General features: G+C 47.6%; 10 protein-coding genes across 10 annotated transcripts, besides 1 other annotated feature; 4 read left to right on the forward strand and 6 right to left on the reverse strand.

The window, feature by feature from the left end:
* Positions 1-349: 349 nt before the first annotated feature.
* CABS01_15562 (uncharacterized protein) lies at positions 350-517 on the reverse strand (the record flags this gene model as incomplete). The annotated part of the gene is made up of 1 exon (XM_060548897.1): positions 350-517. A coding segment is annotated over one exon (168 nt), but the record flags the coding sequence as incomplete, so codon positions are not given.
* Positions 518-5992: 5475 nt separating this feature from the next.
* CABS01_15563 (uncharacterized protein) lies at positions 5993-7279 on the forward strand (the record flags this gene model as incomplete). The annotated part of the gene is made up of 1 exon (XM_060548898.1): positions 5993-7279. The coding sequence occupies one exon, from the start codon at positions 5993-5995 to the stop codon at positions 7277-7279; it is 1287 nt and encodes a 428-aa protein (XP_060391690.1).
* A 231-nt stretch (positions 7280-7510) lies between these two features.
* On the reverse strand, positions 7511-8455 carry CABS01_15564 (D-isomer specific 2-hydroxyacid dehydrogenase; the record flags this gene model as incomplete). Its single annotated transcript, XM_060548899.1, has 1 exon — positions 7511-8455. The coding sequence occupies one exon, from the start codon at positions 8453-8455 to the stop codon at positions 7511-7513; it is 945 nt and encodes a 314-aa protein (XP_060391691.1).
* Positions 8456-8668: 213 nt separating this feature from the next.
* CABS01_15565 (uncharacterized protein) lies at positions 8669-8965 on the reverse strand (the record flags this gene model as incomplete). Its single annotated transcript, XM_060548900.1, has 1 exon — positions 8669-8965. The coding sequence occupies one exon, from the start codon at positions 8963-8965 to the stop codon at positions 8669-8671; it is 297 nt and encodes a 98-aa protein (XP_060391692.1).
* A 1468-nt stretch (positions 8966-10433) lies between these two features.
* CABS01_15566 (glycosyl hydrolase family 47) lies at positions 10434-12127 on the reverse strand (the record flags this gene model as incomplete). The annotated part of the gene is made up of 5 exons (XM_060548901.1): positions 10434-10583; positions 10659-10912; positions 10977-11196; positions 11265-11476; positions 11527-12127. The coding sequence occupies 5 exons, from the start codon at positions 12125-12127 to the stop codon at positions 10434-10436; spliced, it is 1437 nt and encodes a 478-aa protein (XP_060391693.1).
* A 1347-nt stretch (positions 12128-13474) lies between these two features.
* CABS01_15567 (uncharacterized protein) lies at positions 13475-14541 on the forward strand (the record flags this gene model as incomplete). The annotated part of the gene is made up of 3 exons (XM_060548902.1): positions 13475-13821; positions 13885-14440; positions 14521-14541. The coding sequence occupies 3 exons, from the start codon at positions 13475-13477 to the stop codon at positions 14539-14541; spliced, it is 924 nt and encodes a 307-aa protein (XP_060391694.1).
* Positions 14542-14780: 239 nt separating this feature from the next.
* On the reverse strand, positions 14781-15980 carry CABS01_15568 (uncharacterized protein; the record flags this gene model as incomplete). Its single annotated transcript, XM_060548903.1, has 1 exon — positions 14781-15980. The coding sequence occupies one exon, from the start codon at positions 15978-15980 to the stop codon at positions 14781-14783; it is 1200 nt and encodes a 399-aa protein (XP_060391695.1).
* A 2505-nt stretch (positions 15981-18485) lies between these two features.
* Positions 18486-19745, reverse strand: CABS01_15569 (tat pathway signal sequence; the record flags this gene model as incomplete). Its single annotated transcript, XM_060548904.1, has 3 exons — positions 18486-18804; positions 18858-19543; positions 19602-19745. The coding sequence occupies 3 exons, from the start codon at positions 19743-19745 to the stop codon at positions 18486-18488; spliced, it is 1149 nt and encodes a 382-aa protein (XP_060391696.1).
* An 881-nt stretch (positions 19746-20626) lies between these two features.
* Positions 20627-20710: a sequence feature (Short protein (CABS01_15570, KAK1475864.1) was converted to a misc_feature.).
* Positions 20711-21887: 1177 nt separating this feature from the next.
* Positions 21888-23640, forward strand: CABS01_15571 (uncharacterized protein; the record flags this gene model as incomplete). The annotated part of the gene is made up of 3 exons (XM_060548905.1): positions 21888-21967; positions 22657-22949; positions 23174-23640. 3 exons carry the CDS (start codon positions 21888-21890, stop codon positions 23638-23640), a joined length of 840 nt encoding a protein of 279 aa, XP_060391697.1.
* A 2236-nt stretch (positions 23641-25876) lies between these two features.
* On the forward strand, positions 25877-27041 carry CABS01_15572 (uncharacterized protein; the record flags this gene model as incomplete). Its single annotated transcript, XM_060548906.1, has 2 exons — positions 25877-26237; positions 26329-27041. The coding sequence occupies 2 exons, from the start codon at positions 25877-25879 to the stop codon at positions 27039-27041; spliced, it is 1074 nt and encodes a 357-aa protein (XP_060391698.1).
* Between the last annotated feature and the right edge of the window lie 934 nt (positions 27042-27975).

The raw sequence follows: 27975 nt of genomic DNA on the forward strand, positions 1-27975 counted from the left end.
TATATTTAAAGAAGTTTATTTTTTATATATAGAACTCGTACTTAGAGGGTTTAGTATATAACTTAGCGTCTTAGAACTTTTAAAATATTATATAAATATACTTTTTATATATTTTAAAGTTAGGGGAGAAAATAAGAATATTATTAATATAAATAATAATAAAAATATTAACGTACTCTTAGAGTACGTAATTAATTATTATTTAAAAAGTTATTAAAATATTAATAAGTCTAAAGGGTATAATAAGGTACTTAAAAAGTCCTTTATGAGTTCGAAATATCGTTTTTTATTCGTCTCTTTTTTTAATTCGAATTTAGTTAAATACTTCCTTAAGATTTATAATAATAAACTAGTTAGCTCTATAAAATAAGTTTCTAAGCTTAGCAATAAGTAATAAAGGATAGTAATTCTTTTTTATAATTTCGTTAAGTTTTTTATAGTTAATAATTAGTTTTCGTTTCTTTATTCTTTTTTTTAATATAAAAAATAAAAATAATCCTATAAAAGAATTCGACGGTTAAATAAGTCCTTTTTTAAGTTTCTTATTAATATATTCGTCGAGGTATTCCTATTTTTTTTAATTTATTAAGTATATTAAAAAGAACTTAAGTTATGTTCCTTTTTTAAGTTCGATTTTTATATCCTAGCTATTATATTTTAATAACCCTATTTTTTTAGGTTTTATAAATAGTTTTATATATATCTAGTACTCTTCGGGTATAGTTTAGAATCGTTATAATCCCTAATTATTAATATTAGCTATAAACTTCTTAAAGCTTTTTACTATCTTAATAAAAATTATATATCGTATTTATTCTCGTTTTTTAAAAGTTCTTAAAAATCCGTTTAAACCTTTTTTTTTTTTAAATTATTTAATAACTAAATTTTTTTAAAGGACCTAGTTAGTAGTTTAATTTATTTATAAATTATATTTTTATAACTACGAGATTCTTAAGATAATATCGATATCTCCGATCTTTATAATATCGTACTATAGTTATTCTAACTAGTTATTAATATATATCGAGAGGTATATAGTCTCCTAATTAATATATTTATAATTATAATTAACTCGTTCTCTTTTTATTATTTATAATTAATATAAGTTATTTTTTTATACTTATAATAAGTTAAGTTTATTTACTATCCTTAATAAGATATAACTTTCTTATATGCCGCTATTAATAATAGTATTTAATCCTTATTTATAAATATCGAGGTTAATTTATAAATATACGTCGTTATATTATTTAGTTATATATAAGAACTTTTTTATTTATTTTTACTTTTTATCGTTCTTTTATAATTAGCTTTTTTAGTTTTTTAATATATACTTTTTTTTTGAGTATTTTATTTGCATAGTTCTTATTATTTTTTTTAGGCCTTAGCTTTTTTAATATAATAAACTTAATATTAGTTATATTTATAGTCTTTTTATTTTATATATTTATTATTAAGGTATTTTATAAAAAAGCTAAGGTCTAGGCTAAATATTATTTTATTATTACTATCGAGACTTAGTAATATTTAATTAAGTAGTTAGTCCTCTATATAGATATTTTTAATAAGCTTATTATTGCGTTTTTATAAATAAAAGCGGTTATTTTATTTATATACGAGGTACTAAAAATACTTATTATCTAAGTATTCTACTTAAAATAATTCTTTATAAAAGGGGTCCTCGGGGTTAAGTAGAGAGTAGTTTTTATTTATATAGGGGGTTATTACGACCTTTTTACGTTCTCTAGTTCTATAAAACTAAATAGTTTAATTATCCTTAAATAAATAAATATATTTATATTATAGTTCGTTATCGTCCTCTTTAAAATTAGTATTATTAATACTAAATAGTATTTTATAATCGATCTCTATTTAAGTACGTCGTTAGGTAATATTAAAACGTTCGTCCGAATTATAAGGTAATTCTATTTTATTAAAATAAAAAGAACTAGTTTTTATATTAATATTTTCTTTTTTTTTAAAATTAAAGTTAATTTTTTTTTTTTTATAATTCCGAAATTAAGAGTCGGTCTCTTAAATACTTCGATCTTATTTTTATATAAGAAGTCTTCGAGCTATTCTTTAATTTTATAAATAAATTTCCTATTGCTATTTACTTTTTATATTATATAAATAGACTTAGTTAGGATCTTATTTAATTTAAGTCCTTCCTTAGACTTAATAAGTTATTTTTAGTTTATATAGTTTCGTTATACTATATAAATAAAGCTATTTATAATTTTTTTTATATTAAGTCCTCTTTTTTTAAATTTAAAAAGTTACTCCTTTATATTAACTAGGAGTCTTTATTTAATTTATCTTTTAAAAAAGTAAAGTATATCCTTTATAATAGGGTCCGTTTTAACCTTCTCTTTTATATTTTTATAAATTTAAAAAAGTATAGTAATATATGTAATATTATTCTCTTCGAGAATATAGGGTTTATAAGTAGGTATTTCTTCTTTTTTTATTACTATTATTAAGGTTTTAATAAGAAGTAAGGTAGATTATCTACTATTTTTAGGTTATTTTAGGTACTATTTTATTTATTTTTTATTATTTTAATAAGTTAAATAGTTATTATTATAATAAACCGTTTATAAGAGTTATTTATAAGGGACTTCTTTATTTATAATATTAGCTCGTTTTTTTAGAATAGGTTAGTATTAAATATATTTAGGTTATTAGTAGTCTCTAGCTATATATCCTAGCTTATTATAATTATAGTATTTAAAATCCTTTTTTTATTAAAGTTTTTCGCATTTAGCGACGCTAAGGTCTATAAGTCCTCCGTATTATTTATAAAATATACTTTATTATTATTAATTTCTTAAGTTATTTTAATAATTACTTAGTAGCTTATCGTAGTTCTAATATCTTTTACTAAAATTAGCTTAAAAATATCGTACCTCCCCCTTTTCTTTACGTTATTTATATAATTAAGTATTAATCTTAATAGCGAGTTTAGTATACTATAAGAATTTTATTAATATTTTTATTTTATTAAGTTCGTCCTTAACTTTATTTTTTAGTCCTTAATAAAACGAAAAAATGCGGGTTTCCTTAGTAAAATCGAGTTATACTACGAGTTTTCTAAACTTAGTAGCGTAATATAAAACGGACTTAGTTTATTAAAAGTTAACTAGTTTTTTTTTAGCTTATTGTTTTTTATTAAAGTCTTAGAATAGGGATTTAGGGGTACTTTAAAATCTTACTATATTACTAAAAATATTCGTAGTTTCCTTTTTATAATAAGGTAAATAGCTATTATTACTAAGGAATTTTTTTTAAAAGGGTTCGAACTACTCTAAGGCTCGTTTTCTAAAGAAGGTTACTATATAAATAACTCGTTTAGTTTTATTATAAAAGTTAATAATATAGAATGTTTAGTAAGTTCTAATCTAAATTAGGAATCCCTTAAGACGTTTAGTAGTTTTATTAAAGGTAATAAGTATATTAAGCTTAAGTTTCTCTTATTTATTTATAAAAGTCTTAATAATACTAATAACGGCTCAGAGGGTTCTAACTTTTTACTTTAAGTCGTTTACTTCTCTTTTTTTAATCCCTAAGTTAATTATAGCTTCGTTAATTATATTTTAAAGGGTAGTAATATTTTTATTATTCTTAATTAGAATTACGGCTATTTAAGTAAAGTTATTATTAAAAAGCTCCGTAAGTTCCTTATTTTACTTATTACTTTTCTTAATAATACGTCGTATTTTTTTATAATTTACTTTTTTAAAAACTATATTATTATTAAAATTATAAGTAATATTAAGTATCTCGTTATCTTTAACCTTAGCTAGCTCGCTAGTTAAGTTAATAAGTCGTTTAGAGTTAAATAAAGGGGTATTTAAGGTCTTAAAAAATATTATCGTTCGTTTTTATTACTTAGTAAGTTTTATAAAGTTAACTTACTAAATAAGAATAATTAAAGTATTATAACTAGTTAGTTATAATAAGTATATTAATAAAAATTAAGGCTATGAGTACTAAATAAATAGTATTATAGTTATAAATAACTTCCCTAAAGCTATATTTATAAGTCGTAAAATAAATAAGGCTTTAGTAATTAATTATAGTCTTATTAAAGGGGTTCTTAGTAAAAATAGCTAAAAATAATTATAAAATCTAATACTAAGTTAATTATTAAAAAAGCTATAAAAAGTCTATCCTTAAGCTTAGCTTAAGTTTATATTATATATAAGTCTTGTTCTTAAATATATCCTTTATAATATCCCTATTTATTATTATCTAACTATTTATTAAATAGTCGTCCGTCCTATTTATTTATAATCGTCCGTCTTACTTATTTATAAACATTTATTCCTTATCTTATTATATAATCGTAGTTACGTAACTTATTTATAGTTCTTCTATTCCGAAAGGAGTTACCTTAAGTCCGTATTTTTATATATATAGTATAGTAGCTACTATAGGTCTTATAGGGCGAGGCCCTAGCCTTATTATACGTATTAAGTCGTAATATTAAACTTACTTATTATACTAATTAATTAAGTAAGTAGTTACTACGTAAGTATTTTTTTTTACTAATTTAACTAATTAATTTTTAATTATAAGCCGGCTATAGAAAAGTTATTTAATAAAAAAGCTACTTAAAATAATAGTAAAAGTTTAGTTACTTAAGTAGTTCCGTTAATTAACGTAGTTTAATATAATAAACGTTAACTTTTTATAAGTAATAAAGGGTTATAATTACTTAATTCCGTATAGTATTTAAAAATTACCCCCTTTTTTATTTATTTTTATAAGGTTAATTAGTACGAATTTCTTATTTTATATAATATTAAGAAGTCGTCTCTTTTATATAATAAGATACTTTACTAATTTATAATAATAAAATTTAATTACTAATTAGTATTAATATCCCTATTATAAAATAATTAATTCGAACTATAAATTAATAAAAAGATTAATTAAATTATATAAATATTTACGTAGTAAGTATAAAAAGGAGGTTTTAATTATAGGTTAGGCTAGCTATAATAATTATAAATAGGGCCCCTAATTAGCCCCTATATAGTCGGCTATATGCTACGGTCGAATTAGACTTCTAATCCGATATAAAGACTTCTAGAAGCCAGGTTTGCAACTAGGAAACTTCCCTGTGCCGAAGTAAACCTGTAATAGCATTTAATATACTGCTGAGCTTGCTCAACCTAACCTGCAGAGTAGGCTTCCCAAAAGTGGTACCCATTAAGTGGTACCCATTGGTGACATAACTTGATCATTACGACGCCGTAGATGAAAAACAGGCGTGTTTTGAGTAGATATTATTGGTGACTTACAACAGCAACAGCTTGAAGTCGGTTCTCGTATGATTTAACTCCTAATTTATCCCAAGTACCTGAATTTGAGTAACATCTAGAGATCAGAGAGTGACATACTGTCTTCGTATTTGGCAAATGGCTCCATCTGGAGACTTGAAATGGGATGGTCCCGACTTGTGCTAAACTATTGTCAAGCTTCTTTCGTTCAAAATCTCTTGAAGTCCACTGACAATACCTTCTCCAAGGTTGTTATTTCACAACAAAGTGCATTCTCAACATCTTGCCACCATCAAAATCTCCACTTTCCAAGACGATTGAAAGAGAGAGATATCTTTCGACAAGTCCGTCCTTTCACATTTCTTTCTACCCGTAAAAGAGACCAGAGAGCCTGAGGTACCTCACATCACACGGCGGAGCACGATTAGTCGTCGCATGTGAACTTTAGATGGACGACAAACTCCCGCCGTTGATAGAGTAACAGGAAAAAAGAGCTGCCAGAACACCCTTCTTGCTGCCACGAGGGAAATCAGAAGCACAAGACCTGCCTCGAGTTTCCTACCTTAGCTTCATCGCTTCTTTCCTCCATCATACCGTTACAATTGCTTCTTCTTCCACCCAGAATTTCCCCATTCCACGAAAAGCCACCGCAACAATTATCGCAGACTCAGAGCAAACCAACAAGCACAGATCCATCTAAGGAGATGATGAACGAGAGCGAGGAAGATGAGAACATCGCTCTCGCAGCGGAAGGACGAGCGGAGATCGTCGAAGGAAAGTTCAGGGAACTAGGGGTCCCTCGCAAATTCGACTACGAACGCGTCAAGGCCGCGAGAGCAAATCAAATGGCGAGATCACTGATCCATGAGGGCCGCGAATCCGTTTCAACCGCATGGTTCGCCTGGTATATCGATTTCAATGTATGGAACTTCATCCAAGAGAAGTGTGAGTACTACCGCAGACATCAGGTCCGAAACCCTCTGCTGACGTTCTTGAACTGCCTTCCAGTCGCCAAAAACGGCGACCACGAGACCTTCCCGTGGATCGACTTCGAACCAGCCGTGAAGCCCAAGACCCCCGAAGACGCCTCCGCCTGGTTCGACGGCTTGAAGGACGCCATCAAGCAAACGTACGACCTTCCCGCCCTGGAGCGGAAGAAGCAGGGTCTCACCCTGATGAGACCGGAGAACTACCTTGTGCGTGACCACGACAGAGTCGCCGCGCGTTTGCGCGAAGACACTTGGAACAACGTCTTCCCCGGAAGAGTGCCTCCCCACGGCATCGCCTTTGAAGTCATCGTTCCCTCTGCCGTCAAGATGTTCTCGGATCTGAAGTGGGACGTAACCCGGGGAGCGCATCATATCCCGGATACAGTCGGCATTTCCACGGTTGGGCGAGTACACCGCCGCGGCCACTTTGTTATGGCCATGGTTCTCGGTTATAACCCTGGCGTCGTTGACGACCCGGAGAGCAGATTGATTCTGGCCAAGACGTACGACCTCATCTTGAAATGGGCCGTGACGATCATCATCACCGGCAGAAGCATGAAGCTCACCGAAGCTTTCAAGGGCTTCGACCTGCGGGAGCCTGGACTTGATGCTGATGGAGAGGATGCGATCATGGGAGGCATGGGAGACGAGATGGAGCTCACGCGGGAGCAGCTCGCCCTCTGCGCTGAAGAGTTTGATGTGGTGCCGTTGACTTCCATCCCGGACTACGCTGTGTTCCGGGTGAGCGAATGGCTGCACCGGGAGGTCTGCCGCACATCGGCAGAGGATCGCTGCCGATTGCTCCGGGATTGGTGCCAGCTTGAGAATGGCAAGTTCCACCAGAACCTCGAGGGGATGACTCGAGAGGACCTCCAGAAGGCTTGTCATGAAGCGTGGATGGAGAAGACAAACAACTGGAAGGGAACGCTTGACGTCACGGTGTGGTCGTGGACTGAGGAGGTTTACTGGGCGAAGAAGATTGCGGAGCCGTTTGACTCTTGAGCGAGATGATACCCAGATGACGGAGAGGGATCATGGTACTTATGTCCATCTTGTTACTCATGGCATGGCACTCTGTTGAGTTCTGGGCAAGGACAGAAAGGGGCGACGCATAAGTCAAACTCTGGAATCATGAAGGTCGTTTTGTATTGAGCATTGTATCAATCATGTCTATTATTCACCAAACCACGCTCTCCATCCATTTTTTTTCACTCCAAAAAAAGCCGCCGCACCTCAGATGACATTCTTCAACGACTGGCTAGCACGGAACCGCCTCAAGTTATACGCAATCAACGCCTCCGCGCCCTGCGGCCTTCCACCAGCAGCATGCGGCGAGACAACAACATTCGGCGCCTTCCACAACCGGCTCGACTCGGGCAACGGCTCGGTGACAAACACATCGAGCGCCGCGCCGCCGACCTCGCCGGCCTCGAGCGCGTCCACGAGCGCCTCCTCGTCAATGGACGTGCCGCGGCCGACGTTGACGATCCACGCGTGCTTGGGCAGCTGCTTGAGGCGCGCGGCGTTGAGCGCGTTCTTGGTGGACTCGGAGCCGGGGAGGATCATGACGAGGGCGTCCGTCTCGGGGAGGAGCTCGGCGAGCTTGTCCTCGCCGTAGACCTCAACGCCGTCGCGGATGCCGGCGTTGCGGGCGACGCCCTTCACCTGGGCGCCGAGGCCGCGGAGGTGCGGGGTGAGCGACTTGGCGATGTTGCCGAAGCCCCAGATGAGCACGCGGGCGTCGCGGAGGGTGGTGAAGGCGTTGGCGGGGCGGTCGGGCTGCGGGCCGCCGAGGTGGCCTGGCCACTTTGACTGGAGCTGGTAGTCGCGCATCTCGTAGAAGCGGCGGGCGGCGTTGAGGAGGAGGCCGAGGGCGTGCTCTGCGACGGTGTGGTCGTGGAGGCCTGAGCCGGTGGTGACTGTTACCTTGGAGGTGTCGAAGCCGGCGGAGAGGACGTCGTTGGGGCCGGCGGCGAGGGACTGGATCCACTTGATGTTCTTGAGGCGGGCGGCGGCGTCCTTGAGGTTGTCGGCTGAGTTCGTCCAGGTGACGAGGATCTCGGCGTCTGTGTGCTCCTCGGGGATGGTGGTCTTCACGTCGTAGGGGACGAGGTCGACGGAGAAGCCCTGGAGGCTGTCGACGTCGAGCTTGAGGGAGGTGGGGTAGAGGAGCTTCATGGTTGTGACGTGTGTGGTGTTGAGGGTTTATGAGATCTAGAGGTTGGTGTGTTAGTGATTTTGGTCACCAATTGGAAGCTTGGATAGCACAGGAGGCTCTTACATTATGAGACGTATGAGAGGAGAATCCGAACACTGAAGAGATCGTGAAGAAACACCAGAAAAACGAGAGCATCTGGAAGAAAATGAGCGAGGGGTCACGTCTGGTTTTACCTAACCTCGGGGCAAGGCATACCGATGACGGAGAGACCGCGATCCAATAAAACACAACGCGCGCGACAGCTTCCGTGTAAGCGGGGGTAACAGGATATTCCATGGACTGTGGAAGGGGTGGATGGGTGGGATGGTGGGGGAACAGCGCCAAATCCGCACCAAGTTCCCACTCGCCCACTCGACGACGTCAAAAACGAAGCCATCCGGGCGTGTCGTTGGCGTCGTCAAGGTGGGGGAGGGGGCGGGGGAGGGGAAAGAACCCCGAACTTGGCTTGCTGACATGATCCCAGCAGCCATTTGCGTGATGGCAAGCACCGCAAGCTCACAATGATAGCCCCTCTACTAGAGAGCAAAGACTCCCCAGAGGCCCCCCAAATTTACCCAGATGGTCCAAGATCCAGACTAAAGTAGCGCATTGCATGTACACAGTACTGACTCGTCTCATGAACCCGCAACTTTCTGCGTGGCAACACGTGTAGACGTGGAGTTGAGTTCGGAGAAATTTGCTACTATTGGACGAAAGCGTGACCATTTTTTGTCACTTTGGACCAACGCGCCCGGGTTTCAGCGGCTATTGAGCGGCATAAACACCGATAGTTGCGGCAACTCACCGGATACTTTACCGTTCCATATCCGCCTGGCGAAACGCCTCTTGGGGGGTAATCAGGGAAGCTGGCTGTTTTTTTTTTCGGTTTTGTTCTTCTTCTTTTTGGGATGACATTGTTTGGTCGTGTGATTTGTGAGTGCTCTGAATCTAATTCTGGCTATCGAAAAGTCAACTCTAGATTCCCTTACGGCTTTTGATCGAATTTCTGATTGCCGTCACTCTTTTGTGACGTCTCGACGTCTCCAACGAGTTTCGGAGAACTTTCTGCAATACCCCAAACTTGGACAGAGGGTTTGTCAATGGCTTTCGGTTCGGCCTCGAAAGCTTGAACACGTTTCCTGGTTTAAATAGCCTGGGTTGATTGCCGAAATCCGACATGCGCAATGATGCACTACATTCAGTCAGGTCTAATGTCGCCCTAGCTTCCTTAGCTCCGCGGAATCAGGTGGGGTATTGCCTCCATCCATCGCCTTCTCCATATGAACAGGAAACTCAATCGCGGGCGAGCAATTACCTAAAATTGAACACTTTTAAGTCGGCCTTGTGAATCTCGTTTTGAAAACGAGTGCGAGAGTCTCCGAGACTCTGAGGTTCATTTTAAGTTGGTGCTCGTAGCCACTCATACAAGGGAACGGCGTGAAACTCCAGACCTAGGCGGTTGTCACAGCGATTCCTCTCCTAATGAACCTACCTCGTGTCGTTGAGGTTATCAGCAAAATCTAGATGACCTGATTTCTGCAACTCGCCGAAACTCTTAGAGTAGCTCAGGTAATCTTGTGATCACAGACGTCTATCACCAGCACAACGGGCAATCATACTCTTGGTCTAGTAAAAGTCTTCCCAATCCTCGCACAAATGTCTATTCCTATGAGTCTGTAATTGGGCAAATTAGCATGATAGATGTGAGAATGTTGCAAGTTCAAGAAGGTGGAGCATCCGTTCAGACTGATTATTCAAAACGAGACTTTTTGCTCGTAGGTTCTATAGATCTTCTGGTTACTATCTTTCCCCTCGGTGGCGGAGCTTGCATTCTTTTGGCAAGGGTCATCCTTTCCAGCCAAGATGAAAGTGAAGAGTAAACCCAACCACTTTCCGTCAAGCTTTTACGCCTACACGTAATTATACCAACCCTAGCTCCAAAGATTGTTTGAATGGCTGTCATCGCGGCAGCCTTTCCCAGCCAGTCTTTAAAGAACTCCTTGGCGTAAACCTTGGAAAAGGATGAGCCTCTGTGTTGAAGACGACCTCTGTTACTGGCATGTAGTCCGTCGGCGAGAATAGCAAGTATAAATACTTCAGAGTCTCAGCCTGCAGTCGGCAACGTCAGCTCGAAGTCTGCTCTGTATGTAACTTTGTTTGTCGACCACTTAATATATAACTTACCAGCCAGAAACTCTCCATATTATCCCTCGTCGAAGCGGGCACCGTCCGTACATCATTCATACTAGTATACCCCTCTCCGTCGGGCACCAAAGTATGCTTCTGGAACGATTGGAAAATCTTCCAGCCCCATTCTCGGTACATGGCATTGCCAGTGATGCGGTACATCATGAACAGACTCTCTACCGTCTCGGGTCTTTGCAGGTTGTGAGCGTCGAGGGGCTTGATGATGAAGTCCTTTTTCCACTTCGACAGTACTAACCATTGTATTAGCGCAAGGCTCCTTTGCTTGGAAAGGTTGGAAGAAAGTCGTCAACGTACCACTGCTTTCTTTACGTAACCACCTGTCGCCAGGTCCGGGCTGTAAGTCTGCTTCTGTGGCGTTGAACCACGTAATCTCGGGGGCGAGACCAGTGTCAGTGACGGCATACATGCCCCAGCAGGTGTTCATGATCTCGATCGAGAGTTCAATGTCGTCTTCGTGCTGAGCTGTCCAGCCCGGGTCACGACGGGCTTCCGCAAGAGGCCGCCCTTCTGTTGCCTGTTATGGTGGGGTTCAGCCGGTTGTATCCTTAGGAAATGACAGAATGAGAGACTTGAGAAACTCACAGCCATGGCGATTGTGCCCGGAAGAAAGCAGACGAGATGGTCCATCTTGGGAGATAGCGGTCCTCCCACGCCGGTCGGAAGCTCTGCAACGAACTTCAGTGCTGCGTTCCGCGTTGTCGTGACGAGGTGTCTCGCGATGCCGCCCAAGGCGTCATCCCACATGTCGCGGTAGATGGATTCGCCTGTTTGGAGGTACTGCTTCGCAAGATACTCTATGAGGCGTCAGTCTCGGAGCTATCTCACAAAGTGGGCTTGATCCCACCATAGTACGAGTCACCTCGACTTCCGAGCCGAATCTCCCTCGTCGTGAACTGTCCGTGGCTCGGATGCACAAAGATGGGAAGTAGTCCACCCTCCATCTTCTGGTCATCCAGCACCTTCATGACGCGCTCTGCTTTTTTCCAGTAAACGTCATTTCCAGTCAAGTGGGAAAGATACTTCATCTCAAGCTGTACAGTCGCAGCCTCAGCCGTGGACGAAGCCCCACCATCCGCATGCGAGGCGATGCCCTCCCTCTTGCCGATGTTGACGCTCGCATACGGGATCCCAGAGTTAGAGTCAAACGCCACCAGGAGCCGGTCCGCCAGGTCGATCGCCTTCGAGAGATAAACAGAGTCTCTTTTGGATGCGACATGCGACAGCTGGGTTGAGAGATAGTGTGCCGATAGAAGGCCGCCCAGCATACGGATCGTGGTCTCAAAGGTGTTTACGTCTTGGTCTTGGTCCCAAGTGAGGCTGCGGTGCAGCCATCTCCTGGCGTCAGCGAGGGGCTGGGTCAAATTCATGAGCATCATTGTGTCCAAGCTGTCGACGACGATCCAGCCTAGGCCCTTGGGAGACATGTTTTCTCCTCTCTTGGACATAGGATGAAAGACATCGTTACCTTGAGAAGAGTCGGCGTATTAGTTGAATTCGAAGAACGGGACGACTTGTTATGTAGGACATCTTACCCCATGCGTGTTTCTTGTAAGCATTCCAGCTCGTCAGAAACGCATCTCTTACTTCCTCTCTTCTGTCATACCAGTCGACGAATTGGGCTTGTGGGCTGTACTGCACGTGTCCCAGAGCATCACCAGAGAAATATCCTCTAAAGCATGCGACAAGAACTGCGGAGACAAATATGCCAATGAGGACATTACGTATCCTCCGTCTCAATGAATTCTTTCTCTCACTGGACAAGTGCAAAGAAATCCGAGAATCACGACCGGCCGAACCAGCAGCCTTGGGTCGTGTGGGTGAGTGCCGACTTCGTCGGTTCGGTGAGGTGCCCATCGTGGTGTTCTTGCTGCCGAAAATGAGTGTGAATGATCCAGAACTAGATTCGATCGTGTCTTCTAGGACGCAACTAAGAGGAAATAGTCTCAATGCAAAAGAAACAGAGGAATGGATAAGTACGATCCTCCATTCAAAACCAACAATTAGAAGCGCCAGCGCTTAGCGCCCTTGGGCCTTGCCTGCAGTCTAAGGAAGAGGTACCCGATGAGCCATCATGCAAGGGCAAGAACAACCAACGGGCGGTAAATGTAACTATGTTCCAAGGACGAAAGACGTAGTTCCCTCAAGTTTTCGCTCGCGCATTTGAGAAGGCACGAACAAGCGTCTTCCCTTTCAATTGGATACCAAAGAGTTGGTAACGGCCTGATTGAATCTTGGCAGCCCAAGATCTCAAGATGCCATTCGCCCAGGTTCCACAAAACTGCACGATGTTGGAGCTCGTTACTCGGGGGGGGGGTTCTTTCCATCTTATGCCGCGCGCTACGCCTGGGAAACTGCGGCCGTAAGACTACCCTGCCTACCTTGCCTTCACATGGCATGTTGTTGGGGCCTGTTTTCTCGAGATACGCAAGCGCTGGACAATTTCTCCAGATCGCACCTCAGGCCTGGCCAACGCATGGCTCACATCCACGATACAGGCCAAAAAAGAGCCCTCGCTGTCTAAACATGGCAATTGAATTCAGAACCAACAAAGGAAGACAGCACGATATTGCAGGGACTCATTATGTAAGACCGATGCGAGAATACTAGCATGTCGGTTCCACCCATTTGAAAGGCAACCTGTGGGCATTCGACCTACAGCATTGGCAACAGATAGATCAACTTCGCCTTTGTCGAGTTCCCTAAGCCAAAGGCCTCAGCAGCTTGATCGGCTTTTCTTCCTTGCCATCACTATCTTATTACATGGCTATCGCAGGTTGTAGGCTTCGGTGACAATGGCGACAGCATATCCCGCTGTGACCGACGAGAACGGCACCGTCACGTCTTTCATAGCGCTTCCGACCGCCTTCACACCACCGACGAGCTGTTCGACCATCTATCGCCTCAACGGCTTCTCTCTCGCAGCGTATGACCCAGGTTACGGCATCGACATTGACACCAGAGTACGATGCGCGCCGCCAGCAGTCACAACGTGGTGGGAGCAAGGACGCCTCGGCCTCAACGACGGCGAGGGCCATACTGCCGTTAGTATCGGGCCTCTAGTATGTCCTGAGCGCTGGGTGACGGTTGCGACGTCGGTCAAAAACGATACGAGCAGTACACTTGCCATGTGCTGCCCGCAGTGAGTGTCGCTGGTGATCGAGACTTTCTCAGTATACGGATTGTTGCTGATTAGTCGTTGTAGAGACTACACTCTGATCAGAGGTATTGCCGGTTCGGTTGAAGGAGACTGCCGTTCAGATCTCCTGTCCGGAGCAGTGATCACCTATGCATCAACATCCGCTCCAGATACTTCAAGCTGGACAATGGTGACGTCAACCCTCACCCAACCAGGTTTCGTTGGTGCCATCGCAGTGCTGGGATGGAATATCGAAGAGACAGCAGCCACTCCAATAGCAAGAGTCACTGTCACTGACGCAACTCCAACACCCACAAACGCAGTCAATGTCAATACCCCCGCTCTGCCTCGAGAGACTGCATCAACCACGACACTTTCGCCCTCAGGAGCGATATCGACGCCCGAGCCCGCAGCCCTCCCGTTGACGACCGCCATTGGAATCGGCGTAGGTGCTGTGGTAGGGGTCATCGCGCTGGCCATCCTCGGGTTCTTCTTTTGGCGTAGGAAGCGCAAGCAGCAGCGAAGGGCAGGAGAAACTGTGCCAGTCGTCGAAGAATATCATGCGAGGCCTCTTGAGACGAATAAAATCACGTCTCCCGCGCCGCGATATCACGAGCTTTACGTACACCAGCATGGTAGGAATCGGCAAGAAGTGACAGAGCTGCCTGTTCCACAGTACTATGCTGAGCTGGATGGAAGTAGGCCGGCATCAAGGTCAGATAGTTTAGGTCGGGCTACAAGGTGAGCATGCGATGCTTGAACAAGAGCATGAGGAGTTTAGTGGGGAGGGGGGGTGGGGGGGGGGGGGGGTACGGCCCTGTTCTTTCGAGATACCTGCGGCGTTGCGGATGATTTTGCCTATTAGGAGTTATTCTGATGTCTATATGGCGCTAGAAACACCTTGAATCTATTGTAATAGTTGAAATGCGACTTCTCCTTCTAAACATCCAACATGCTAACGATCATAACCCCAGCTTCGTCAACTCGCTCTCCAGACTCACTCTCCACGCCTTCGCCTTCTCCCCCTTCCCTCTAGGACAAACCTCACATATCGCCCTCGTAAAGTTCACGACCTTCTGCACCGTCTCCTGAACGCCCTTGTAAGGCCATCCAGCCACAACCTCCCCTTCGATCCCCTTCTCTAGACAAACCTCCCTCGCCCACCCCCTCAGCCTCTCCCTCTCCGCCTTGGCCACCATCTCATCATCTCCTCCACCCCAAGGATACAAAAACGCATTCGGCGGATCCCACCTCGGCCCAGGCACCACCCCACCAAACTCCCAGTCCAAAATCCCAGTCACGTTTCCCTCCCCGTCCACCATGACGTTCGCGAGGTGCAGGTCCCTGTGCGAGAGTACATACCGCGTATCATCCACCTCGTCCGCGTGAACCCTAACATACTCTCTATACTCCTCCAAACGCGGCACGAGATCCCTCATCCACCCGAGCGAAGCGTGCCTCCCAATAGCGTAGATATACTTCTCGACGCTCTTATCCAGAAGCTCCGCCCACCCGGAGAACGCGCCCCCAACAGGATTCAACGTCTCGATAGTCTCCCCCTCCCAGCACCGCGAAATCTCAGGCTCCATCCAGAACCACTCATCCACAACCGGGCCCGGCACCACCTCCCCCTCGTCATCGACCCTCAACCCGCCAACATGCTCCCACGCACCACCCTTCGAACTTTCCCACAGCTCCGCGAGAAAGCCCACAAGCTGCTCGGCAAGCCTCTTCCGCGCAACCTCCCCCAGCTCCCAAAACACCTTATCCGCACTCGCACCGTCAACCCTCTCCAACAGCGTAAACTCGTACCCCAGCACGTTCTCACAAGAAGAATCCCAGCGCAGCACGGCAGGCACGGGGACCGAAGTGTGTTGTCGGACCCAGCGCATCATGGCGACTTCGTTTTCTGTTTTGATGCGCGGTAAGTGGCGGCCTGCGACGCGGAGGACGAGCGTTATGGTGCCGTTTGCGTTGGGACGTGCCGGTGCGAGGTGCGTGGCATCTGGAGGGGGAAAGTGGAGGAGGTAGATGCTGTGGAAGGCTGCTGTTACTGTGAGAGGTTCTGTGTGGGTTGGCGGTGGGAGGTTGAGGGATGTTGTGAAGGCGAGGAGGTCGGTTGGTGTGAGGAGGGGTGGGAGGTTCGCCGCGGGGCCGGCCATTTTGAGACTTTTCGTGGAGGGCTGGGTTCTTGTGATTTTACTGTGGACACGGAATGGATATGGTTAAGGAAAAGCACGGGTTCGGCGTCTTGTCTTTATATGTTTCCTTCTAATCGATGCTGTTCTTGGACTTTGCTGAAATCCGTAGATCTACTGATCCTTCCAACTCGCAAGGGAAGGCGATGTTGATGCAAAGTAAGCGCTACCGTCCCGGCCCCACACGCCTACGGTCTACCTAACCAGTATCGGGCCCGGCGCCGAAGAGCAGATCCACTTAACCCGGATGAGCCATCGCGTATCATCCGCCCACCGGCAACGCTTTGGGGAACTCGCTACAGGATCTTAAGATGTAATCGACATATACCTCATTCATAGTGAAATAAGAATCGGAAGATGGGAAATGGGCTAGTGACGCTTCGTTCTCCTATACGAATCGCCGCATAACTGTATCAGCAAGGCAAGAAAGACGACCGCTCTGCGCGTCGTAACCCAGCCTGCTCTCACTGGCCCCAGCACCACCGGCTCAGATAAGGTAGGTTAGGCTTCGTAGAGTTTACTTGGGCACCTATCTTCCCTGAAAAACTGTGATTCATGAACATATACTGCAAGAGGCAACACTCATAAACGTATCCAAGGTACCTATGTTAAGAGGAGGACTTGACATTGTGGTTTGTTTATCGGCAACCTGTATGACTTCTTCCGGAAGATCTTTGTGTGGATTGAATACGGGTCTTCCGCTTGGACACAGATGGGGGTTTCGGATTCAATAGCTTGATTGTGCTATCTCGCGCTTTCTCGAGCGCAATGAAGAAGTCATCTAGCTTCTGACGCTTGATCGGGCGCTACGAGTCCGACCTACTCGGACCACCTTCACGATAGATGGAAGGGCGCATTGCCCAAAATCACAAACCGTAGGCCTCCGTGGCTACCGTCCAGCACATGTATATACCTCCCCTCTATTCCAAAGACGGAGCCCGATGATACATACCCAAACTATCAACCTGATGTACACCCTAGAGTACCTCAGATATTCATTCATCAACATCATGTCAGCCCGTTCATGGATCACTTCAAGTCGACCCCTCACAATTCACCCTTAGCGGCTTCGTCTGTCTTGGGTATCCGAGGGAAGCAAAGCTGAGAAATCCTCTTGAATAGCATGTCAGAAGGATAAACCCCCGCATTTCCCTCATGAAAAGTACCGTCTAAGCTACACGAGTCCGGTAAGCTATGCTTCTAGATGTCCAGGAACATTTAATATAAATGCTACAAAGACAACACACCCCAAGCAAAAACACCCGACGCCTTGGCCCTTGGCCCCCAAAATACCGACTCTCTAAATGCAGCACGTCCCCAAAACACCACGTGGGAAAATATCGTCACCGGCCGGCACCTTATTCTCGGCCATTCCCTCTTCCCTCTCACCCTCGCCCCCTACGCAAAAGTTGCCGAACCGACCGACCCGGACCGGCGCATTAGCGCTCCAGCAACTCCCTACTTCCCTACATCCCGTGTCCAGCCACCACGAGTCGCGCCCCTCAAACACCAAGCACAGATCCCCTCAAACCCAGCAGATCCTTGCGAGGCAAACCCGAAAACGGGCAGATATACACTGAATCTCAAGAAAAAAGAGCCGCCCAATCAATCGGTAGCCGCCAAGCCGGCCACCATGAGCGTTTAAACAAGATACACGAAACGCTCTCTTTAAAAAGTCGCTGCGGCTCTTGAGGTGTCCTGGATCTTCTTCCAGATTGATCAGGTTCAGAAACTTGAGAAAATGCCGCTTCTATTTTCACTTGTCTTGGGATCTTGGCCAAACACCAAGAGCGTTCTTTTGGAATTATGTCTCTGCCCGTGATCTCTGATAAACTCGTTCTCGTTCACCCAGGATTTCCGACAACGACCTCTATCCGGACTTGCGCGCTGGGGCTGGGGTACGTGGTCACTTCGAAAGGTAAGATATACTGCAGTTGACTCGTGTTACTTTTGTCTCTGTCTAACTATCTATGCCCATCTTATCATTATTTCACCATTATGCTTCTTGACTCAGCAAACTGCTATGCATTGGGACTCCAGAGCCCCGTGGTATTCCCCCCCCTGTCCGCTTTCTCGGTATTGTTCTCTGCACTTGAACTCGTTGGGACTGGGCTTCATCGGAGAGGCATCGGTAATTACAGATCAACCCACGTACCATATACACAAGTGAAAGTCCAAAGATCACTGCCCAGGTGTAAGTTTCCGTCAATTAGTCATGTCTGTACAAATGCGCGCAGCTGGCTGGTGTTATGGTTATCTTGTCCCAGCTGTAAACGCAGCGCCCGGGGGACTGCTTTTCCGTCGGCCTTCCTCCATCCATCGGCATGAGACCAGGATACACTTGAACTCAAAACAGGCATCGAGCATCCTTGCACATCCTGTCCCAGCCTACTGCGTCAGCTGAGTCGCAATGATACTTCGCGACGCTGATTCTTTCGCTGTCCTCGCCGGCTGACCATTATTGATCGTTTAGGCGTGAGCGGCCGGGGCGGCGGCGGGAGCGGCTTCCTTGGCAGCCTCAGCAGCAGGAGCGGCGGGCGCAGCGGCAACAGGAGCAGCGACAGCGGGAGCAGCAGCAACGGGGTTGGCAATGTTGGCGCTAGTGAGACTCTGCTGGGCGACCTGGATGATGTTGGCCTGGCCGAGGGTGTTCTGGGGGAACCGGGCGTTGAAGCCAATGACATCACGGACGGCAGTAAAGGTTTGGGGCTGGACCATCAGGCGCTGAGTTGAGACGAGCCACTGAACACCCTCAGAGCAGGGAGGAGTAGTGAGGGAACCCATGTAGCTGCAAAAGAATTAGACATTGGAAATCAGAGGACTGTCAGACGTGGATCGTACCTTTGGAAGCTGCCGGCGGAGAGAAGAGTGACGACCTCCTGCATGTTCAGCGCGCCAGTCTTGGTGACAGTACCGGGCTCCTTGATGGCACCGAGGGAAGAGAAGACGGTCTCGAGAAGGCTAGAAGAAGCAGCCTCGGCCTTGATCGGGTTGGTTCCCATCGCGGGGATAGCCTTCGGGGCTTCGGCCGCGGCTCCAGTAGCAGCGCGGCGGGCCAGCTTGGTGCGGCGCTCAGCAGTTGCGTTTCCTCCAGCGGGAGCAGCTTCAGCAACAGGAGCAGCCTCGGCGACAGGGGCGGCGGGGGCAGCAGCGGCAGCGCCCTGCTCCAGGTCGATGTAGGTACCAATGACGGCAATCTCCTGGTTGGCACCCTCGAAGACCATGTGCATCTCCATAGCCATGCTCTTTCCGGCGTCGAGATGCTCACTGGGCAAGTGGAAGTGGAACTGCTGCAGGGTGAAGTTGCTGCCTCCAACTTGCATCGATCCGCCCTTGGCGATAACCTCAACGGTGGTTCCTAGGTTCTCGAACTCGGTGCCATCGGCCATGTCGGGGATCTGGAGGTTGATGGAGCTTCCGGGGAGAACGTTGAAGGAGCCGGCCACCATGTCGATGGGGGACTGGGTGGTTCCCGTGGCGCACAGCTGGTTGGCAGTAGTATCCAGAGCGACCCAGTTCAAGGGGCCCTTGACGATATTGTTAGTATTGAGGTGTGCGGCTTCAAAGAGAGAAGAGAGCACTCACATTGCTGCCGGTGTAAGCAAAGTTGTTGACCTTGACCTTTCCCTCCTCAGCGCGAGGATCCAAGTGAGTTCCATAGGCGCACGAGGCCAGAACCTGGGAGATAGAGGCGGCGAAGAAGCCGAAGGTGATGAGACGGGAAGACATATTGAGCTAAAGGTAGGATACGGGACCAGCGCGTGGGGGGCCTACAAAGGATCGAAGGAAGGGAAGAATAGAAGCGAGTTACAAAAAAGTAGATTATTGAAGAAAAACGTATGACCAGCCCTCTAGGGGAAGAAACGAAACGAACGAGAAGAGAAGTTGAAGGTGAAAGAAAAGACAGATGATGGAGATGAAGAACGAGATGAGCCGAGAGAAGGAGTATGTTTGCATCAAGATGGCATGATGTCTATATACTTATGATCTGTAAGACTGTAGTCGAGGGCTGGTTATCTTGATGATCTACCTCACAGGTCCAAGAATAGTATCAATAGGCAAGAACCCATGCGAAGATGGCCGGGGCGGATAAGCAGCGAGGGACGGAATCATGGTGAGGATCTTGGCATGTGCTTCATCCAGGGTGTTGAGGAGCAGTGAGAGGCTCAGAAGGAAAAAGAGAACGGGTTGATGAATGAGGTTTAGGATTCCCTGTGTTTGGGGATGAGCGCCTCCGTTTCCCATGGTATCGCGGGCATGTTTCTGGCGCAGAATGGGAGGGGGGCTTTCAAGCTTCTCCATCCAATGCGACTGCATGTCATCTGGACTATGGACCAGGATCAATGATTGAGAGCAGGCGGCCAAGGCCGGGCGAGGCTATTGAGACGGAGGAGGAGGCTAGAAGGAGGGCCGTTTGGACAAGAGAGCGGAAGCCAGGGGGCCTTGCGACCCTGGTCGAGTTGACAGGATGGGAGTACGTCGCCAGGGTGAAACTGCCAGGCTCCGGAGGGTTGGATGGGGTTGTGGGGAATATGGCCACTTTATGAGTCTGGTGCTTGGCCAAGTCAACAGCTGGAGAGAAGACCCCTGCGATGCGCGTTCCACGAGTCTCAACGTGGGAGTTGATTGAAGTGACGGGTGTGGGAGAGAAGCGCTGGTTCGGACGGAGACGAAGCCCCCTTCCCAAAGATCATCTTAGCGATGATCTTGTTGAGACGACGGGCTGGATATCAACACCATCATGTTAGGTGATGCTGAATGACTGCATTTACCCAAGTGATTCCCAAGAAGCGGGAGGGTGGCTAAAAATAAGCATTTGGAAGGATCGACGACAAGAGCGGTGTTGGCCAAGTCGAAGCCGGAGGAATATCATATGCGGGAGTGACGTCTAGGGGAAGACGGGAGTCAAGAATTGAGGCTCTTTGTCCAAGGCATCCAAGAGGATACCAAGAGCTTGGTAGGCGGGGAGTAGCAGCACCTGCCACTGGAGCACGAGACTCAGACACGGCCTGCCTGGGTAGGTACGCAGTACCTTCAGGTATGGATGGAAGGTGCAAAGGTGCAATGGCAAGGGGGGCTTTGGGTACATATCTCCCGGATTTTCCCTCAACCACGTGTTACGGGCTGGCTGAGTAAGGTAGGAAAGGAAGGAAAGTACGGAGTACGGAGTACGCTGTGCTGCGTTATCCGTGCTTGCCTACTACCTTACTCAAGAAGGTATCCGAAGGTGTCTCCTTCCTCGGCTGAGTGAGGGCGTTAGAGACGTAAAGAAAAGCTGGTAGGTGCGATGCCTGCGTAAGGTATGGCCTGGGCAGCAACTTCAGGTTGCGGTAAGGTGAGGTAGGCCCAAGCTTGCTCTTTCCTTCCAAGTAAGGTGAGGGCAAAAAGTAGGTAAGGTAGCCTGGTAGATGCAAGCTCTAAAGAACCATCGTCTTGCTCTTACTCGTACGCGTGGCAGATATGGCAAGAGTAAGGTAAGGTGCTGTGTAATGGCAGGAAGCAACCAGGGATGAGGCAGCCGTCAGAAAAACCTTGTTCACCTTTGGTAGCGCTCTAAACCTTAACAGCCTTTAAGCCATGCACGACCTCCTGCTCTTGCCTGTCTCTGTCTCTGTCACGCTGAGTCTGTTCGGACGACACAGGGGTATTCGGACCCACTTTTCCCAACCGTCACCGCGTGGTGAGACGACGCACGGGACACACAGCAGCCAGTCCCAGACCGCGGCAGGAAAGAGCAAGTTAAGTTGACTGCATGGCAAGACCCGGTGCGAAGCTGAAGCACCTCAGATGAAGCACGTTCCTGCCTTACGCATATTGCACTCCAGGTCACTTAGGTTCCTTCTTTCTTGCGTTGCAGCCAAGCTACGGTCCATGGATGACGACGGAAGAGAGCCCGACAACTTGTCTGACAGACACGCTAAGACTGAAAAGACGTTGGATCCTGTCGAGAGGTGAGAGGCTTGTGAGAAGGGATGACAGGAAGAAGGGGTAGGGAGGAAGAAAACAGCTGATTTTTGCAGGGCCAAGAGCTTAAATGGCTGCCAAGTCAAACTGGGGGCGGAAGTGGAAGGGGTCAACTTGGTGATGGCTTGCGATATGTGAGCCGCCACCATGTGTCCTTGACAGCAGACGGGGAGGTTAACCTCAAGTACGACTCAAAGTCCAGGACTGACTAAGCTAAGCGATGGGAAACTGCCAATGAGGAAGCGTCGTGATGTGGGAGAGCGCCTGGCCGCTGTGCACCCTAGCGTTCCATCCAGGCGGTACACCCACTGGAAACATCTTCCCTGCAACGGATAACTTGCCTTGAACCAGGTTAGGTTACCCACGGTGTCCGCTAGTCCCCTCGCTTAATCCTCACTACAGCGCCTCTACCTGCTGTAAGGTAGGGAGTAGGCCGCCTGAGGTACCAATGGACCGCTTGAGGACTGGGCTGCGTTTGCGTTCGCCGGCCGCGCCTCTCGCCAAGTCTTGCACCTCCTGATTTCTTCTGGGCGCGTCTCACGCCCTTTCCAAACTGCTGGGGCCTGCGACAAACCTCCACCTCCGCATCTCAACTTCACCAATTGTCTTCAACGAGGTCGCCTGCGCGGTAGTATTCGTCTGCTCTCCAGCCCCGGTCCCTTCCCTTCTCTACCAGCTACGCCAGCCTACGACTCAACCCACCTTGTTACTTGCCTACCGTCTACGCTCTACGGAGTCACGGGAGTACGTCCTCAAAGTTCGGACTTCTACCACCCACGCAACTGTCCATCACCAATACCACGCCTCGCCGCGCCCCATTTGCCAGCCATGCCATCCCTCTCCGCGTTCCCGCCGACCGTCTCGACCTCCCCGTCGGCACCGCCTGCCTTCATCTGAAGCTTCTTGGCGCGCTCCAAACGTCAGACGGCCCCTCCTTTGGCGCCAAGTCCCAGCGTCTACCGGAACCGCGTCTGATGTTTTAGCGACGACATGGGAACTTGAGAAGCTATCCCCATCTCCTCGAGTCCTTTCAGGCTCACCGCTCACGGCTTCACCCCAGTATCTGCCTGCCGGCCAGCCTTTTGGCTGTGGTCCTAACTGAACGACCTGGTTCTCGATCCCCACAGAGAGCAGAAAGAGTTACCCTTCAGCTGGGAAGGCCTGACGCTCTGTCCCTCTTTCCCTCTGCCTAGACCACTCGACGGTCCGTCCTTGGTGTCCGGCGCGCAACTCGCTCAACTCGACATTGGCGCTGGTCTTCGCTTTCGCTATTTGTTTGGGACCCCATCTCTGCCGACGACGTGCCAAGTCGCCCAGCGTTTTCGTCTCCATCATCATCAAGAGAACTCAATCTGAATGCGACGTCGCCCATAAGGTCCAACGACAGTCTTCAGCAGAGTCGGCTTGGCGAATCCCGAATGCCGTCTTGGTGGCCAAGGACGTCGTCATCTCCATCATCACCAAGGGTTTCCAGCCAGTTTTTCTGCGACGCATAAACCACGCAGCTGGTGTCTGGTCATCGGCGAGCGTGAGCCAAGACGACTTCTCCTCATATTTCGTCAGCACCGCCCGTAACATTCGGCTTGTCAAGTTGTCACTGTCAGTCGGTTCATCCAACATCCGCAAGATCTGCAGTGTCTACGCTGTCGCTGTCACTTGACCCAGGATGAACCGCACCGCGGCTGGGACGTCTCAGCGAGAAACACTGGCGTTGGTTCTCTCGCCACTTAAGATTCTGTCTACATGGAACTCGTGTATCGATTCTTTGGCTCTGAGCACATGCCTGAAGAGAAAGCAATGCGCCAAAAGGCGGTAAGCGAACGGACAATCGCCGCTCCTTCAGAACAATGATTCTATAAGCATGATGAAGCTGTGGCGACGGCACTCGTGACGGAGTCTTTCCGGAGTAAGTTGGCTTGGCTTGTAGCGAGGACAGTGAAGTGCCCCTAGGCATTAGAGTCATACTTTTCATCGCAAAGGAGAAGTTGAGCTAGACATGCGTATCCCTCGCGTCCCTCGCATCCCGAAGCAGACCACTCGCCCCAATTCGGATGCCAGCTCTCTGCTCCGGTAGAGGTGGTCCGGAACACGCACCTTTCACACTGCGGATACCGATGTCGCCAAGCACTTACCGTTGCGTTGAGAGCAGTCGACGTCGTACTAGAACTCTTCTCCGCATGTTGCAACCTAGGCAAGCTTGCTTCTGCCCCTTGTTGTGAGACATCCTTAATTCTTCCAGGGCTGGAAATTGGCGATTGGTCCTGTCCTAGTCGCACTTCTCGGCGTCTCGACGTTCCATTGTGCCCTGCAGCACTTGGCACTTGGCTGCTTGTCCCGCCGTGCCTCTCCGCTCGCTAGTGCAGGCCTCTATTGTCCGCCGAGAGACACCAGCAAAATAAGCTTCTACTGCCCAGGCCCTAATCGCAATGAAGTGTCGACGGTTACCATAAGTGAACAACAACAAGCGAAAGAGTATCGAAAGCCTGGCGTCTAAACGTGGCGATGCATCTTTCCATAGCCAGCAATCGTATTTAAGGCAAGTGATATGCCGCCAAATGATTGTTTTTTTTTTCCTTTCCTTTCAGGACCTTTCAGATTCTGATCATGTCGTGTACGAATGCTCAGCCCATGATCGACGACTCGAAACGTGGAGACCCCCTTGATGATGGAGAGCGCGCGCGAGACCCCAGCCGCGTATCACGAAACATTGGTTCATTCTCGCCAAACTTGCTTATTGGTGGACACAGGAGGCGAGGAGGCTTTGCGAAAACTTCAAGACCTTCCGAATCATCTCCTGACGGATCGTTTAGGGTTGGGTCTGCTCTTGTCCCGCTTACTCATGGTCTCGTGGATCGTACAAGAGTCATTGACGCGGATTCGGAGAAAAGATGACGCAGAATGTTATGGCGAGCTACTGTCTAAAGAGGTTCTATGCAGATGACTTGGCCGTCGCTCCCTCACCGTAATGATTCTGCGTCATCTTTGGGTGTCCTCCAGGCTCCAGGTCAGCGTGTAAGCACATTTTGCACTAACAATCTCCCAACTCTTTATTTCTCCGACGGGATAGACTACACCCCGAACCGCTGGCCAAACCAGACCTTAATCCGGACTTCGTCACATGCCCTTTCGTCAAGACAACCCTTTTTTAGAAGTAATCATTCATCATGTTGGAATTTTTCTGATAACAAGGGGTGAGAGGAAGTTGACATTCATTGCATCCTTCGCCCCTGAGATGAGGTACCTTATGTCGAGGAGAGATTTTGAGAACTGCAAGAGAGACACTGGCTTCCACTAACTCGCATGACCGGAGGGAGGCCCACTAGCCACCGGCCGACGGCCGCGGAGAAGTGGAGTATCTTCGCTTACCGGATCGGGAATGCGAAGGGGCGCAAAACTCCAACTCCACTTTCCACGCCCGCGCCCGGATGTTCGGCGTTCATAGCTGGAAGTTGGAACACACGAGTTCCCCCTCTGAAAGAAGTGGTCTCGCCGACGCAAGTGTTGAGACTTTGATATGATTGGTCAAGTCATTGGTGGAATGCGCAATGATAATACGCCCATCCATAAGTCACCTTAAGGTAAGGTACCTTAGGCAACACTACAGATTGATGCTCCGATGGGCTTGCATGTGGTGTTAGTTCCTTCCCACTAGCGCGTCAGCAAACTCCGCTTTCTGCTATCCCGGTGGTGCTAACCCGGTGAGGAATGCGAAGCTATGCGAACCTCCTGCGAATGATGTATAAAGATGATGGAAAGGCGATGAATTTCAGTAGATTTGGTCGCGCGCTCTCTTACGACACAAGTCAGCTGTTACATCTTTCCTCTTCTTGAATCAAACTTTTTTGTAAGAAAACCAGTCATACAAGAAACATACAAACCAAAAAAAGATACACAAAATGGTCACCCGCGCCCAGGTCCAACACTCCAACGCGGCCCTCACATCCCGAACCGCGCCCCGAACGGCCGTCTTCCTAGGCGGCACGTCAGGCCTCGGCAAGCTCACCCTCATCGAGCTGGTATCCCTCGGCTTTCCCATACGGGTCTACATCGCCGGCCGCAAAGCCACGGAGCCGGCGATGAGACCCGTGCTCGAGGACCTGCGGCAGAAGAACCCGCGGGCCGAGCTGGTTTGGGTCGAGGCCGAGGTCTCGTTGCTGGCGGAGACGAGAAGGGTGTGTGAGGTTGTGAAAGCGAAAGAGACGAGTCTCGATTTTCTGTGTTTGACGGCTGGGTATGCGCCTTTTGGGGGGCGGAATGGTGAGTTTTTGATGAGAGGTTTCGCTTGTTTCTGTGCAAGATGAGAGGGGGTATATGGATGAGTAGAGTGAAGATGCTGATTTCGGTTTAGATACTGCGGATGGGATAGATGTCTGCCATTCCCTGGAGTACTACTCCCGCATGCTCGCAACCCTCCACCTCCTCCCCCTCCTCCGCGCCTCCGCCTCCGCGTCCTTATCCTCCCCCGGCCCAAGCCCCTCCCCGCGCGTCCTCACCGTCCTGGCGGGAAGCATGCTCTCCACCCGCATCGACGCAACAGACCTCAACCTCACCCGCTCGTCCCCCAGCAACACCAGCAGCAGCAGACTCTTCGGCTTCAAGACGCAGACGCACATGTCGATCATGAACACCCTCTTCCTGGACAGGCTCGCCTCCGACCCGGCCAACGCGGGGGTGTCTTTTGTCCATAATTGGCCTGGCGCCGTGGACACGGGGAACATGGCGCGGTATCACGCGCCGACGTGGTGGAGTCCGTTCCCGCTGACGAACTTGCTGAGGCCGTTGTTTTTGGTGATGGGGTTTGAGGAGAGGGAGGCGGGGGAGAGGCATGTTTATTTGGCGACGTGTGGGCGGTTTGGTGGGAAACCGAAAGGGGAAGAGGAGGGGGACGGGAAGGAGAAGGGATGTAAGAACACGAGGGGGGAGGAGGGGAGGAACGGGTTGTTTTTGGTGAATCATAAGGGGGAGGTTTCGTATAGCGAGAGTGCTTTGGTGGAGTTGAGGGGGGATGTGCAGGGGAAGGTGTGGGATTTGACGATGGAGATCTTGGGGCCGTATTTGTGAGGGGTTGTGGGCGATGATTTTGAGGGAGGATATCATGAGGTGTTTTCGGTTTGGTTTTTAGGCATTAATGGAAGGTTGATGTGGTGCTTCTGCTGTTGCGGCTGGGATCGTTGGCGCGGATGAACTATCTTCTACTGATGCATCCATAACGGATCCTAACGTGTTGATATGGATGAACTTCAACTGGGTTTTGAGTTTTTTGAAAAGGATGTGTTCGAGGACGACACAACTTGATGGGACATTATTTGGCTATCGTTCTGTCCATAAGCTGGATGGAGTCTCTCCATAGAAGTTCCCGTGAGAGTGGTATTGCCTAGGGCCATCCAAAAGGCCACGAAAGTCAGGACTTGCTTCAATCAGGGTCTTCGAAAGCTTCGCTAGCTATATACTTCACAGAGCAAGGGTCCTTCATCAAGTTCTGACTTGCTGAGTTTCCATGGATGTGGCTGACCATTCAAAAACCACCGAGCTCTGATTGGGAAAAAGGTACGACGATTAAAAGATGAACGACCTACTGTCGATGACAGATTATCTAGGTAGGGGCCTCACTTCCTTGGTCTATGAAGTCTACTTCCCAAGTTACCGGTTTATACACCTGAATCAATTGGTTTTCCTACTTGCGAGATACAAGTGGCATAGTGAAATCAGCTTATCAGGTGGCTCTTTCACGAGGCAGCCACTGAATGCCAGAGCTCGAGTCTCTATTCACTATAACGACAAAAGGCAAGGTCTAAATGTATCCCACAAGCTGAGGGCCATCTGACAGGGCATTTTGGACGCTTTCAGATAAGGTAGGATAAAGAGGCGCATCCAGCTCAACTCATACTCATCATGGAGTACTTGAGGCACACTCCGGTTTATTTCATTGTACCATCTGCTCATTTTATAGGTATGATCACTAGACACATCATAGAGTCTCGTCCGAGGACAACGG

The sequence above is a fragment of the Colletotrichum abscissum genome (genome assembly GCF_030869225.1).
Source record: "Colletotrichum abscissum strain IMI 504890 chromosome Unknown Scaffold_69.1, whole genome shotgun sequence".
Lineage (NCBI taxonomy): Eukaryota > Fungi > Ascomycota > Sordariomycetes > Glomerellales > Glomerellaceae > Colletotrichum > Colletotrichum abscissum.